At 38.1% G+C, this 16791-nt stretch overlaps 1 protein-coding gene and 1 long non-coding RNA gene across 3 annotated transcripts in view; both read right to left on the reverse strand.

The window, feature by feature from the left end:
• LOC138978169 (uncharacterized) overlaps positions 1–11692 on the reverse strand; it is a 56790-nt gene extending 45098 nt beyond the window's left edge. Inside the window, exon 1 of the mRNA XM_070350830.1 lies at positions 11336–11692. Coding sequence (XP_070206931.1) covers positions 11336–11411 — 76 coding nt within the window. The 5' untranslated portion in view covers positions 11412–11692. The remainder of the gene's footprint in view (positions 1–11335) is intronic.
• Positions 11693–11997: 305 nt separating this feature from the next.
• On the reverse strand, positions 11998–16162 carry LOC138978172 (uncharacterized). 2 transcript variants are annotated; one of them, XR_011459597.1, is made up of 4 exons: positions 15140–16162; positions 14419–14476; positions 13983–14076; positions 11998–13419 (listed from the first exon to the last, which is right to left on the reverse strand). It is a non-coding gene; the product is annotated as an uncharacterized lncRNA (long non-coding RNA). The 2 variants fall into 2 exon arrangements; XR_011459596.1 differs by lacking the exon at positions 15140–16162 and having other exon boundaries at positions 14419–14670.
• Between the last annotated feature and the right edge of the window lie 629 nt (positions 16163–16791).

Consider the following 16791-nt stretch of genomic DNA (forward strand, 5'->3'; position numbering starts at 1 on the left):
ATAAAAGTAGTCCATGCATTGTGGTGCTCTTGTTCTATTGATCCTAACTGTACCTGCACATTTGAAGAAAAAGATGTATGACCTGGCCAGTAATCAAAATTATACCTCCTGTGGACACCCCATAAATATAGTGTTCCCATGCCATGGTTTTTGTCTTGCTTTTGCCTAAAGTCGGTCTTAAAATCTATATTGAATTCATTGCAGAGACGCTCATACACTTTCATGTTTATCCTATTGTTGAATGGGTTCCAGCTCTTTTCATGCGGCATTGGTGCCTGAAGTTCAGACAAGATTCTCCTGCACTGATAGTAAACGTGAAATGTGTACACACACTTTGTCAGTAAGTTTGAATTATTCATGTGGTCTGCATAGGACACTCCACATCCTGTGGTTGCACAGAATATTGCAAAGTTTAACTGATTCTGATAGAACTGAATTGGGTGAGAGTTCCACATCTTTGGAACACTATCATTTTTGATTGGGGGATTTAGGTAAGAATGGAATGGGTCAGGCACTTTAACGCGAATGGATTCTGTTTCTGTTACAGCAAAGTCCAACTCATGGAAAGAAATAGTCTTTGGATTGTAATATGGTCCAGTTTTGTATTTAACGTCTTTGTTGAATTTATACTGACTCATTTTTGTTGTTGAATAAAAAATGTTTATCACACTAACAAATGTGAAGACTGGTGTGCCAGTTAAACTTGCAAACCCTATCAACAATCAAAATGGAGGAATGAAAGTTGCACTGCATGAAATTATGTACAAGGTTACTTGGTATAATATCAGTAAAAAAAAGGCTAACAACTGGGTTAGAATTAATGGTAAAAAACATTCTGTAGAAGATGGTTACTATGACTTCTGCACTTTAGAGAAAGAATTGTTTGCTCCAGTAGGTATTACAGCGAGTTTAAATCATGCAAGTCTCATTGCTACTCTTACTATGCCCAAAACTAGAGAAGTAAACGTTGAGTTTCCAACCAAACTCCTTGATATGCTTGGAATTACAAAAATATACAAGGGAACACGTCCCATTGACATGGATGTTAACAGTGTACTGTTTGTTCACATGAGAGAGCTTAACACATCCTATAATCTGTTTAATGATCAGCGTTCTGATCTGCTTAGGATTCTTCCACCGAGTGATGCCTCTTTTTGTAAAATGCACGTGCCAACATTTAAGACACTTCAGTTCAAGGACTTGGAGGAAGGGTGTCATGAATTCCTACACATTGATCTGAAAAATCAAAGTGGACAACCAGTTGATTGTTTGTTTAACATTACATTGGAAATAGTTCCATAAAATATTGAGTATTAAAATGTCGAGTGGACCTACAATAGCTTATCCTGTTGCATGTTCAACTATAGAGTTGAAAGATTTAGCAGACGCTATCGACTTTGAGAGCAATGCTGAAGTTGGTGCAGTGTATGCATTCGAGTTTACAGACACCGGTTATTACAAGAGAAAGGAAATCGACGATGAAAAGAAACCAAGATTCCTCAAACTAGGTCAAATCCGTGATGTTAATGTACCTGATCCAATTGTCGATGACACATTCTACATGTGGAAACATCAGAATAAAAAATGGGTACTTAGTCCTGTTATGAAAAAGATTGACTGGGAAATGAAGTTTGAATTTGTGAGTCCATACACTCTTGTTGGAAAAGACGACACATTCCGTAAGTCAATCAATGCTGGACCACTAATTGTTAGCCTTGTTCCTGCGATTAACAGCAGGGGAGAAGTTGCAGTTAAACCTTTCCATAAGAACAACTATCTCATTCACAGAAAACAAAGTGTTGAAAAGGACGCTGACACCATTGTCGATTTTATACCCAAGCTTCCAATAGGGCAGAATGCAACTATGATATTTGATATAGTTGTCAGGAAAAGGGAAGAAACCACAAACACTGTTCTAATGAGAGGAATAAATCTCAACTGGAGACCATTAAATGTTGAAGAAGTCAGAGTATTTATTGCTGTTCAAAAGGATTCTAACACAATAAAAAAACAGACGTCAAACCAAAATGTTGTTGTTAACGCAGATATAAATAATTTAACAGAAATAAGAAGTATTAATCTTACTTATCTTGATTTGATTGCTTTCTACTATACAGATAAGGTGTTAAGCAATGAACAGCTTCAAAGCTTAGCAGAAACACTGGCCAGTGAGAATTAAGATAAATATTTTATATTTTGCATTAAAAAGATGACTAGCAGTGTGAAGCTTTATCCTAATATTGATGAAAGTGCAGCAGAAAGTCAACAATTCAGACTGGCACACATTAGTAATATACAAAAACAACTAGAAGATGAATTAGAAAAATATTCTCGCGCTAGACGTAAGTACTCAACAACTTACAACAGCCTTTCTAATGCCAGCACTGGTTCTACTATCCTTGCATCAGCTGCAGGTGTAACGGGAACAATTCTGTTAGCTACCGGAGTAGGGACTCCAGTTTCTCTAATCCTAGGTGGTGTGGCAGCAGCAGTTGGTGGTTTATCATTTATAGCATCAGCTATAATGAAAAAAATTGTGAAAAAGCTTGAAAAACACGAATCCATTTCCACTCTTGCATCATCAAAATTGTCTAGCCTAAAACTGTCTATCAGTAAAGCACTTGAAGATTCAAAAGTTTCTGACGAAGAATTCAAACAGATACAAACAGACTTTGATGACTACAAAAGTAAGAAAGCAAGTATTCAAACAAAAACACGAGCTGAATATAACAAGCCAATCGATATAGAAGATCTGAAAAAGCAGTTTTTAAAAAAGGGGATTCAAATAGGACGGGAAGAAAAAGTAAAAATAGAATCACTTGTAAAGAGTTAACTATTCGTTTAGACAGTCACATTGCATGTATCAGATATAATTCTAACAGTGAAAGAACACATGAAGTAAAGTTTGTAAATGAGAGAGCGTATTGAGCTTAAGAATGTTGTATAAGAGAAAGGGAGAATGTACGTTCTGGGTTACTGATTCCGACAGACCCGGCATTGGTTCAAAACAACCTTACTTTACTGTATTTTTTTTTGTATGGATTTATGCAGTAATTTTCTGATTTTGTCGCATGTTTCATTTTAGTAAAAGTTTAGTCCAGAAGCCTATTTTGCGTTAATATTTAGGGTCTGTCGGAATCGGTGAGCCAGAACGTACATTCTCCCTTTCTCTTCATTGATGCGTCCTGCGTTGAAATATCAACATTCAAAAAGAAATGAAGCAATCACATCTGTGTGGTAGCGCACCGCCGCAACGTCTGGATCGGAATAAAGCTAGCGAATGAAACGTATAGACAGCTTATAAAACAAACATTGTTACAACACAAAATAATTCTTTTACCGTCGAGAAAAAGTCAGTACAATTCAAACCTTTGAAAGTAGGGAGTCTGGATGTAGATCGTTTGGGTCGCGGAATTAAGGGTTTTGCATTTTTGAACATACACGCACGCACGCACGCATCCACGCACGCACGCACGCACACACACACACACACACACACACCCTCACACACACACAAACACACACGCTCATACCCTCACACACACACATACGCACGCAGACACACACATATACACATACACAAAAATAAACACACAGACATAAGATAAACTGACAGACATACACACAGTGAGATAAAAACCCGACACAGACACACACACACACATGCACGCATGCACTTACGCACGCAAACAAAGACGTAGAGATGCTTACATAGATACACTTACGCCAAAACAAACAAACACGCACACAAACACACAGACAGACAGACAGACAGATTTTATTCTTGGTAGATAAATGCATTTTCTTGTTATTGCTTTTCTCTTCAAGTGCAGATACCTCGCGCAGAGAGAGAGAGAGACAGAGACAGAGACAGAGACAGACAGAGACAGAGAGAGAGAAAGAAAGAGACAGAGAGAGAGAGAGAGAGAGAACGAACGAACGAACGAACGAACGAACGAACTTTATTACTCAAGGATGGAGATTTTAGGCTCACGCCTAGTCTTACAATCTGTCCCTGCTAAACTAAGACATAAAGATAAAGACAATAAAAGGACAATTGTCAATCGCAATCATACAGTATTACTAACTACAACATTACCTATACGACTACATAATGCATAATAGAACATTGAAATGTACATGTATGTCAAGATAATACAAAGGAAAAGAAAATTCGACTCGCACACACACGCGCGCCGCATGCCTGCAATCACGTTCGCACTCAATACAACACACACACTCACACAAACACACACACACATACATACACACACACTCACACACACACACATACATACATACACACACACACAGACACACACATATGCGCACGCACACATACACACACGCACAGACAGAGACAGAGAAACAGAGACAGACAGAGAGACACAGAGAGAGACCGACCGACAGAGAGAGACATACAGAGACAGAGACAGACACAAACAGAGACAGACAGAGAGAGAGAAAGGGACAGAGAGAGACAGACAGACTGATAGACAGACAGAGACGTATGTGTAATTAATTTGGTTAAACCACGCGTTACGTTCACCCTGCGTGTGTAACCATGTACAAAGTTACAATCTCTTTTATGTGTTTACTTGCATTGTAATCCTAGGGGAGGGAGGGGTGTAAAATAAATGTATGTAACGCGCAATACGTGCCTTTTAACAGACTAGAATTTGAATTTTTATTTGAAGACTGGCATAGCAGTGTGACACGTGGTTTGTACGTTATTACCTTATTACAAACAAAAGAAGAGAACGGCACTGACGCAACCGGAAATAGAATTTATTAATGAAATGCTACCATCAATTTATTAATTAGTGCGTTGCAAAACATCCTAAAACTGTCGTATGACCACGACATCGTTCAGCATTTAGGTCCAAATGGTGCCAATGTGTCCACAATGCACTAATCACAGACAACAGTTATACACTTTACGTACATGTAACTCTCCAACTGACATTTTCTGCCACTTGAAACAAATGACTTTCGAAGGAAGTTTAACTCGAATATATGAATATTATGTATGAATTTCAATATCTACTTGCACTTTTTGAAGAAAAAGCTTTTTCTGAGATAAGGTGTGTACCTCCTAAATTTAAAAATCCTCTGGTAGAAAAACCGGAAGTATCGTGTACTAAGCATATGCATATGTTTTAAAAGTTAATTGTGCTAATGTAGAACATCCTGCCTATGTATATATAGGTTTTGAATAATTTAGGGGAAAAGCATAGCCAATATTCATTCATCTTCAACTAACACCCCTAATCTCAGGACCCATTTTGTCAGTGGGGGTAGGATTTCAATTAGTCAAAAATCACTTTCATTCAATATTTTCTGCCATTTTAAAAACATACACGTAACTGTACAATTTCTTGAATTTTAAGATGCTTTAACTGACTAGAGCAAGAAAACCTGCACTTTTTGCAGAATGAGTCTTTTGTCCATGATTTATGTTTAAAAATGTCAATTCTTACGGAAAAAAATGCTAACGGTTGCTTCGTCAGAGGGCACGTACCTACGACGAGAATCGTGTATGCCAATTGAAATGCATATATTTTGAAATAAGGGGAATCATAACATATTTCACTGTAAAGTGTCTCACTCTAATACCTTCTGGGTTCATGGTGTATTTGGTTAAGTGAATTTGCAGATAAGGATATCTGAAAATGACAGCTATACATATATTTTATTAAAACAGAAACTGGTAAAGTGAAAAACAGACATGTTCTGAAGAAGTCGTACTAAAATCATTTATGGGCTTGTACATCACAGTTTGCGTGTTATCTTTAAAAAAAAACACGTTTTCATCGCTAACAATGACCTAATTTACAAATACATATCGGTCGGTCATAGTCACGTGTTTTTAGAGGGGTAGTGTGCAAAATGTCGTTTTATACGTTTAAATTACATGTCCATTATTTCAGTCATATATCAATCAATAAGTAAATGCGCATACTTTTATTAAACGTTACTTTCACTTTTAAATTGCTTCTAGCATTTAGTATAATTTCTGACAAATGCACGCTATGTAATAATTTGATAAAATTATTGACGTCATGTGGTAAAACCGGAAGTTGAATTATTTTGCGATAGCAAAATCCTTTTACAATAATCACTTTCCTTTTATAACGAGCTTATCTTTAACGTTATGGTTAAAAATCTAACAGATTGAACCAAATTATCCTTTTTATATTTAGTCAAGTTTTGACTAAATATTTTAACATCGAGGGGGAATCGAAACGAGGGTCGTGGTGTATGTGCGTATGTGTGTGCGTGCGTGCGTGCGTGTGTGTGTGTGTGTGTGTAGAGCGATTCAGACTAAACTACTGGACCGATCTTTATGAAATTTGACATGAGAGTTCCTGGGTATGAAATCCCCGAACGTTTTTTTCATTTTTTTGATAAATGTCTTTGATGACGTCATATCCGGCTTTTCGTGAAAGTTGAGGCGGCACTGTCACGCCCTCATTTTTCAACCAAATTGGTTGAAATTTTGGTCAAGTACTCTTCAACGAAGCCCGGGGTTCGGTATTGCATTTCAGCTTGGTGGCTTAAAAATTAATTAATGACTTTGGTCATTAAAAATCTGAAAATTGTAAAAAAAAATAAAAAATTATAAAACGATCCAAATTTACGTTTATCTTATTCTCCATCATTTGCTGATTCCAAAAACATATAAATATGTTATATTCGGATTAAAAACAAGCTCTGAAAATTAAATATATAAAAATTATTATCAAATTTTTTTTTCGAAATCAATTTAAAAACACTTTCATCTTATTCCTTGTCCGTTCCTGATTCCAAAAATATATAGATATGATATGTTTGGATTAAAAACACGCTCAGAAAGTTAAAACAAAGAGAGGTACAGAAAAGCGTGCTATCCTTCTCAGCGCAACGAATACCCCGCTCTTCTTGTCAATTCCACGTGCACTGCCTTTGCCACGGGCGGTGGAGTGACGATGCTACGAGTATACGGTCTTGCTGCGTTGCGTTGCGTTCAGTTTCATTCTGTGAGTTCGACAGCTACTTGACTAAATATTGTATTTTCGCCTTACGCGACTTGTTCAAGCCTGTGTTTGTGTAAACTCATTTTCGCTTCGACCCGGTTCGGTTTTTGGAGTTGATTCAGAATCATCCGTTATGTATTTTATATGACTGTTGTTTTCCTCGGTAATTTAACAGTTGTTGATGTTAAATAATTCTAGCTGTGAAAATAAACAATTTTCAAGATGTTTCTGATTGCGGTTTTAACCAAGCTATACATATCGATTGAGAAAATGGCATTTCTTGTTTTGTCGTCCGCATGTTATTCAGATGTTGTTAAAAATAAAACTGTGTATACGAAATAGGCATTTACTTGCTGTCTGATGGCAACAATCTTTAGCTTTCGTTTAAGGTATACTTTGCTTATATCCGTATGCAGTCAAGCGGTACATGACGGTTTTTTTTTTAACCTGCCCCCTGCGTCATGGCTGGGGGCCCGGGTAGCTCAGGTGGTAGAGCACTGGACTTGTGATCGAGAGGTCGCTGGTTCGAATACGGGCCGGGACGGACAGGGGTCAACTTTATGTGCGGACCCAGAGACGGTATCCATCTCCCACCCCCGTGTCACCACAATGGCACGTTAAAGATCTTGGTCATTCTACCATGAGTGCAGATGGCTGATACCACCTAAACACGCAAACATCAAAAAGCCGTGAGGGCGTAAAACTCGAATCGTATAAATCAATTCATGTCCAATATAGGCAATTAAGACCAGACGGACAATAAGCCCCTTAAAATTTACTTTTTTTTTTACTTGCGTCATGGCTGCATTTTTGCAGAATATGAGTCATGTTACGAAAACGCTTATCATTCTTAGGTGGTTGGGTTTAGCCATTTGTCGTTTACTGAACTTCGGCTGCAAATAAAACGAACTTTCAAAAAAACATAATATCTAGTGTGACCACCCAAAGTAACCCCCCCCCCCCCCCCCCCACTATAGCCAGCCAGGTAACTAAAGCTCAAAAAAATAAAACTGAAAAATCTAATTAAAATAAAAATTTCAGAAATCGATTTAACCACAATTTCATCTTTTTATATTTAGTCAAGTTTTGACTAAATATTTTAACATCGAGGGGGAATCGAAACGAGGGTCGTGGTGTATGTGCGTGTGTGCGTGTGTGTGTCTGTGTGTGTGTCTGTGTGTGTGTGTGTGTAGAGCGATTCAGACTAAACTACTGGACCGATCTTTATGAAATTTGACATGAGAGTTCCTGGGTATGAAATCCCCGAACGTTTTTTTCATTTTTTTGATAAATGTCTTTGATGACGTCATATCCGGCTTTTCGTGAAAGTTGAGGCGGCACTGTCACGCCCTCATTTTTCAACCAAATTGGTTGAAATTTTGGTCAAGTACTCTTCGACGAAGCCCGGGGTTCGGTATTGCATTTCAGCTTGGTGGCTTAAAAATTAATTAATGACTTTGGTCATTAAAAATCTGAAAATTGTAAAAAAAATTAAAAATTTATAAAACGATCCAAATTTACGTTTATCTTATTCTCCATCATTTGCTGATTCCAAAAACATATCAATATGTTATATTTGGATTAAAAACAAGCTCTGAAAATTAAATATATAAAAATTATTATCAAATTTTTTTTTCGAAATCCCTGATTCCAAAAATATATAGATATGATATGTTTGGATTAAAAACACGCTCAGAAAGTTAAAACGAAGAGAGGTACAGAAAAGCGTGCTATCCTTCTTAGCGCAACGAATACCCCGCTCTTCTTGTCAATTCCACGGGCACTGCCTTTGCCACGGGCGGTGGAGTGACGATGCTACGAGTATACGGTCTTGCTGCGTTCAGTTTCATTCTGTGAGTTCGACAGCTACTTGACTAAATATTGTATTTTCGCCTTACGCGACTTGTTATATTTAGTCAAGTTTTGACTAAATATTTTAACGTAGAGGGGGGAATCGAGACGAGGGTCGTGGTGTATGTGTGTGTGTGTGTGTGTGTGTGTGTCTGTGTGTGTGTGTAGAGCGATTCAGACTAAACTACTGGACCGATCTTTATGAAATTTGACATGAGAGTTCCTGGGTATGAAATCCCCGAACGTTTTTTTCATTTTTTTGATAAATGTCTTTGATGACGTCATATCCGGCTTTTCGTGAAAGTTGAGGCGGCACTGTCACGCCCTCATTTTTCAACCAAATTGGTTGAAATTTTGGTCAAGTACTCTTCGACGAAGCCCGGGATTCGGTATTGCATTTCAGCTTGGTGGCTTAAAAATTAATTAATGACTTTGGTCATTAAAAATCTGAAAATTGTAAAAAAAAATAAAAATTTATAAAACGATCCAAATTTACGTTTATCTTATTCTCCATCATTTGCTGATTCTAAAAACATATAAATATGTTATATTCGGATTAAAAACAAGCTCTGAAAATTAAATATATAAAAATTATTATCAAATTTTTTTTTTCGAAATCAATTTAAAAACACTTTCATCTTATTCCTTGTCGGTTCCTGATTCCAAAAATATATAGATATGATATGTTTGGATTAAAAACACGCTCAGAAAGTTAAAACGAAGAGAGGTACAGAAAAGCGTGCTATGCAGCATAGCGTAACCACTACCCCGCTCTTCTTGTCAATTTCACTGCCTATGCCGTGAGCGGTGGACCACGAGTATACGGTCTTGCTGCGTTGCATTGCGTTCAGTTTCATTCTGTGAGTTCCACAGCTACTTGAATAAATATTGTATTTTCGCCTTACGCGACTTGTTTGTTTGTCAGTTCCTGATTCCAAACCCGTATAGATCTGTTATGTTTGAATTAAAACCAAGCTCAGAAAGTTAAAAAGAATAGAGATACAGAAAAGCTCGCTGACCTGCTCAAAGCAAACGCTAATTAATACGCTTTACTGGCTAGTCAATTTCACTGCGTTTTCATAGTGCGGGGAACTGACGATGCTATTATGTCTTTGTGAAAGAAAAATGCAGTGCGGTCAGTTTCATTCTGTGAGTTCCACAGATTGATTAAATGTAGTAATTTCGCCTTTCACGACTTATTTATGATTATGAATGTGTCTGATGACAGTCATATCCAACATTTTGCAAAAGTTGAGTCCGCACTGTGGTGACCTCATTTTTCAATAACTTGGTTGAAACTTTGGTCAAACATTCTTTGACGCAGCTCGGAAGTTTATAAAATAATTAATTAGCTTGTTCATTTAAGTTGTCATTAAAATCGAATTTTCACCAACAGATGTAAAATAGATTGCATTGGTGTCCTTATGAATTCCAACAATATATAGATATGTCATGTATACTCTGAAAATGTGCTTCTCAGAATTAACGAAAATCGGTTAATGAAAATTAGGTAGTACGTTCGCATTCTTTACCGAAACGAGCGTGACACATTTTGGTCTTCGGGTTTCGGCTAGCCAGGCCTTACTACTTGTAGTTTCAGTTTCCAGTGTTGACCTTTAGTTTCAGATCGACAGATTGACTAAATATTTTGATATCGCTTCAAGCGACTTTTTGTGTGTGTCAATTATTTCAATGTTATGCTAATAAGTCGTTCAAACGGTTACACGATTCTAATTAGAGTTAACTCAATTGAATCTAAAGACCTACTATCTACGGCGCCATTTTGGAAAAACGTGTTCTGGCAAATTGAACCTTTGAAAGATCAGGAGATATTCGCTGTGCTGTAATGTAGACACACCTGGAGTAATAAATGAAGCCCGTAAGTGGTACGTAACTATGCTCATTAATTAATTAATATTAATCTAAGAACGGATGTCATACAACACTCTCCTGGTTCGAATTGTCCCGACCTCCGTTTCTAGTCACATTTGATTCAATGCTGTGGTGTTAACGCATTCGCCTAGACAGATGAACACCGCTGGATTTAGGAAGTCAAATCTGTGATCTAGCGAGCGCCGAGACATTCGATATTACCTGTACCAGGTCATTTTCCCCGCTAGTCAGACCCCCCCCCCCCCCCCCGGTCAAAACTGACTAGGCCCTGTCTCTGATTGTGCGCATTTAAATTTGCACTGCCAAAATGATGACAAAAACGATGTTTGGTGGCTTGTTGCATTTTTCTTTTGTCCGCCGGGGAGCATAAATTATCGCATATCACATTCTAAGTACCTGCGACTAGAGTGCTTAGTTGTGTCATCTGCAAACAACTCACAGTCTTTGCGCATTGCAAGTCAGTCATTCGAGTCTGTACTTTTCCAAAGCAAGTTGGTACCGCATAGCCCAAAAGGTTGAATTTACGTTAGAAAACAACAACCAACCTACAAAGCAAATTCAAAGCCAATACCTACCCGATGAAAAGGTAACCACTATCCATATCAGAAAAAGAAAGAAAAAAACAGCATTCAACTGTAAACGCTGCGACATTTTTACTCGGCACAAAAATCTTCACTTAGTCGACTCTTGACAGTAACACGGAAACAGCCCACTTCGTCAACATCACGGGCCAAAGAATCTAGACACAGCCATCGCCGAACGCTGAAGAAGAAGAAGAAGTAACACGGAAGCTTTTTATAAAGCTTAGCGCAGTCGCAAACGCTATATACACATGCATATAAACGTCGCACTAACCTATAGCTGTTCTTGAAAGCGTATACGGATTGTTTACGTCCTTGTGCAGCGAGCAGCCCTTCCTCTTTGGTCCAATAAAAGTAGACAACAAAGAGGACTACACCTAGCTGCAGGTTTTATACTGCCGTCTTCTGTCAACTCTCTGATATCTCAAGTACATCTCGTGTACACTACATTGGGATGTGCACGTTAAAGGTCCCACGATTGACAAAAGGGTCTTTCCTGGCAAAATTATACAAGGCATAGATAACAAGGAACTTAGTCGATAAATATCGACAGGGGGCGGACAAATGGTTTACATGTGAAATGTGTGTATATGGGTGTGGGTCTGAAACAAACAAACAAACAAACAAACCATGTGAACCCCTCCCCCCCTCCCACCGCTCGCGGGCTGAACGACTGACGTCACATGTCGCTTCGGTCTTTTCCAGAAGAACACCGCGTGTACATAATACACAATTCGATCGCGTAGCACTGCCAATGCCCTTTTTCGCAACGAAAACCGTGCTGCTGTTTCTTGTGTGTTAAATCTGAAAGCAATATAAGTGAACGAACAATTGAAAACTGATATCACGTTACTAAACTCCCAAAAGTAATAAATTACTTCTGACTGCGGTACACAATACATTTTCAAAGCAATTTTTATTATTTTCAAGACATAAAAAATACAACGGAAGAAAAATGCAAGCAATAACAATTTTTTTTAAAGTACAGACTAAATACTGAAGCTCTCTATTTCTCTTTAGTATGTTGGATTCAGGTGTACTTACTCACAGTTGCAGACAGATACAGATTCAAACACGTGTCGAGCGTAAAACAAAAAGTGAAACTAGAGAATAACATGAACCTGAAACCTTTTAAAATATTTGTACCCAGCACCAAATGAGATTATTGTAAAAAAAAAATGTAATACAAAGTGTGTGTGTTCTACATAAGACAGGAGAATTTACATAGCAACAGAAAACATGCTTGTAAATCACTGAGCACCAATGTAGCTAACTTTGCCCGTCTCACACCTTGTTAATGTTAGTGTCACTGGTACGCAACCTGTTCTTCATGCTCTACTCTTTCCACCCGCGCTGCACTTTGTCCATCATTGACATTGTCCTCAGCTTGTGGTGAACTCGGATTTAAAAAAAAAAAGCAGGACAGCATTTTCGAAAACATCTTCTCGCACTTTCAAAGAAATGTCAAATGCATAAACTGTGTCATAAAAAAGCACAGGCACTGTATCATTGGTTTGGCACTGTTGCAGAAAGTCCTTGTCATCAGCTTTCATTTTGGCAGAGCAAGCGACACCCACAGTCCGACGAAAAATGTCCTGCATGTCAAGGAACATTTGCACAATGTTGTCTTTGACAAATGTCAGTCCTCCTCGGTTAAGCACCGTTGTCATGTCAGTTGAAGAATCACAATCACTTTCTGACAGCTCACTGAACCTCAGTGCTTCTAAACAGCGCAGTTTCTCGTATCTGTATGCACCTTTCTTGAGGCCCCAAACTTTCTTTTTTAGTTTCTTCACCACACTCCCAGCAACATACCTGATCACATCCTTCCTCACACACTGGCACCGGTCGGTCATTCGCGTTGTCTTCCTGTTTGCACCCATAGGTTGCTTCGACCAGCCTTTCAAACATCCTGAGGCAAATGGAAGCTGATGCATGAGTCGACTTGGTGACCTCTGTAATGCTTGCATGGCTTGCGTAGTACAATGAGTGAGCCTTTTCCTTGGCCGCGTTCCGGAACTTCCCTCGTAGACCAAGGCATGACTCAAACACCTGAAGTTTGTCCCGAAGAACAGCACCTGTCAAACAGACCACAAAGTCTTACACTTGAACACATACAATAGAACCACCTTTGTATTACCTCAAACAATCTGAGAAAGCGGGTCTTTAAAAGGAGGCAGTCTTAAAATGAAGGAAAATTTACAGAAGTTATGCACAGACAAACTGACAAAATAAGGTCTTAAAAGGGAGGGATTATCAAATTGGGGGGGGGGGGGTGGTCCACTGTATATATATATATACAATAATAGATTTTTATTAGTCCATATCTTGGGATAATTTCCTGCCTCGTATAACTTTAAAAGAAAGGCAAACACACACACCATTGTATTCAAAAAGAACACTTGCACATTGACAAGCTTCATATTGATTGATTGAAGTCTGGAATGTGTACGCGAATGATCAACAATAATTACACGTATGCCATACAGGGAGCACTGCTTACTATATATGACAGCTTATTCTCAGCGTAACTGAATAACTTGAAATTTAAACTTGAAATTGTTTTACATTATAAGCAAAAGTGAAAACACTACTCCAACAAAATTGTATTCATTCATACAGTGTTTCTCTAAACACTTACAGTCCAAGGTTTTAACATGGCTTCACAGATCAGCTGACAGGCATTCATTTTCTGCAATCTCTCTGCACACCTCTTCCAAAAGTGGAACTGTCACCTGTTGACATTTAAAAACACATGTAAATGTACACACAGTGACACAATAAAAAATCATGCGTAATGAGAATTATCCAAAAATATTATATGATGCACTGGTGTCAAATGTGTTATGGTATTTTATGTTATCACAGAATCTAAGTCTTGAAAAATACACATGTTCACACAAAAATATGGCAAATACCACATGAGACTGAAATATACACAAATCTGCAGTAACTTGACTGAGAAATCACAAGCGGGTGTAGTTGTAGGCATCACAATCACAAGACAAACAAATTCTGCCTTTATGTTTACTAATTGTTAACAATAAATGTTGCAAATGTAACGAATAACTTCTCACCTTTTGTGAAATAGTACTTTGAGCTTGACACACTTCTGACAAAAGTGGTGCTTGCTTCCTGAAACAAAATTATTCAATGATGAAAAGAACTGAATGTGGCAGTGTTCAAAGTGATATTCAAACTTGTATGTAACTATCAGTACCTATACTGTAAAACGAGAAGGCTATTGGCATGCTCGTCAATCAGTATGTGTCATTCAGTGTTTTGTGCTGTAACAATGAAATGCAATCAATGCAAGTTCGTGCAGTCTAGAAATAAATACAATACAAACTAGTCAAATAAATTGTGTAAATAGTTGGACAAAGAGATGCTTATTAACCCAGGGAAATAACAGGATTTCTTAGCAAAACTTTCCCAACCCATTTACCTGATTCAGTCCGGCTTTTCTGCTTTTAACACTTACTTTCAGTTTCACTAGAATATATCACAACTACAAGAATAACAATGGAACAGGAATGAGATTTTGTTTTGTTTTTGTAAACTACATCAGGATTTAACTAGTTTGGAAGCTCTGCTTACATACAAAATACAGACAGTGACGTTCAATCGTGGTGGCTGATCAGTGCACTGACTGAGACGGACGATTCGATTTGATCGCTTCACCACGCCTTTCCAACTATGTGCTCCCATACAGTTTTGGTAGATACATGCTTGTGCAAGTATGTTATTAGTATTACCAATATGAATCTTATTTTCCTTTCGATGGTCAGTTTTACTCACCTCTGTAACGGCAGTCACCTCTGCGAATGCTGTCGAAGAATCTAACCGAAAGTAAACATTCTGGGAATCTACGCGCATCGGCCTTGACGCAAGTTCAATACTGAGCCAATGAGCGCGGCGCGAGAATCTTCCCGCACCGTAGACCAGATTAGTAGGTGCTTGATTTTGGTATTTTGATTTTACATAACATTAAACCTTTCTTGGGGTTCATGGTCATGGCAACAGCCATAATAATATTATATCATGTATAATATTACATTTCAGCATATTTGAATTACATGTCATCATACCAAACTGTCATACATTTTTATTCCCACATCATTCTGATTGATCACAACCAAACCTACTATCAGTGGACACATCCAAATGTAAGCGCCTGTTCTTGACAACTTTTAATCGATCTAAAAATAGCAACTTGCTGGGTCCTTTGCCGCCAACAGACACTGTTTGGCCTGTAGGTAAAATGTACAATGTATTTTCTGATTTGTGCACAAAAGCTTTTTTTCTTTTTTCTTTTTTTTTAACATAACAATGTTTAATGTCACTGTATGTTTAAAAGACCATGGTCATATTTGTAAAAAAAAATGTTAAATTAGAAAATAAATAACATTTTGGTTCATGATTTTTCCTACACCTGTGCTGAAAATAAGAAATAAAAATGTCGGTATATAAGTCGCTCAAATACAACTAGGTATGAATGGCTCGGTTTGAGTTTGTTGCAGTTGACCCTGCACAATGCGACCTATCATGTTTTTGCGATTTTGCCGTCACCCCTCCCATAGGGTGACGTATTTCACAACTTCCTGTGTTACACAAACTCTGTGATGACCAATTTTGCCTTCACTCCTCCCATAGGGTGACGGATTTCACAACTTTCTACAGATGAACAATGTTGCCTCCACCCCTCCCATAGGGTGACGGATGTCACAACTTCCTGTGTACACAAACTGATGACGTATTTCACAACAAAATGGCGCTGCCCATGGTCAACCTCGAAACTATCCGTATAGAATGGGGGCGTCCTCGCCCCCAAGGACGCCCCCATAAAAATGTCCACCAAATACCCGTGTGACTTGGAATGAAGGCCGTGAAAGGTGAATGCTCGCCCTAAGAGGCTTGAGGTTTGCTGGCCGATGTGAATGCGTGATACATTGTGTAAAAATTCCATCTCACACGGCAGAAATTAATATGTAAAGTGCATTGAGCATATATATGATTATGCGCTATATCAAATGTCCATTATTATTATTATTATTATCTCAATCATTCGTTTTGATTTCTCTGTATACACGCAATATTATTGATATGACTGCAACGAGGACAAGCGGCCAAGTTCGCTTTTCGATGTTCAATGCACCCACACAGTTTGTGTTGCTGGACCTATATTACATTAAACATTAAACGCCGTCTCCCGTAAACGATCGTGACACCGCCAGGCTTTAATAACATACAGTACAAACACCCTTTCGTTTGAACGCGTACCGCTAGGTGTTCTCCATAGCGAGCGAGCATTTTTTAAAGAATTTATTTTGCGTGGACGTATTGGTATGGTTCGGATGCCTCGATATGGCGTTAGACCTAACTTTTAAAATCATAAGAATACATTGACAGCATGTAAACATGTAAACAACAAAGAAGTATTTTTGTTTATC

Source organism: Littorina saxatilis, linkage group LG10 (assembly GCF_037325665.1).
Source record: "Littorina saxatilis isolate snail1 linkage group LG10, US_GU_Lsax_2.0, whole genome shotgun sequence".
NCBI classification, from domain to species: Eukaryota; Metazoa; Mollusca; class Gastropoda; order Littorinimorpha; family Littorinidae; genus Littorina; species Littorina saxatilis.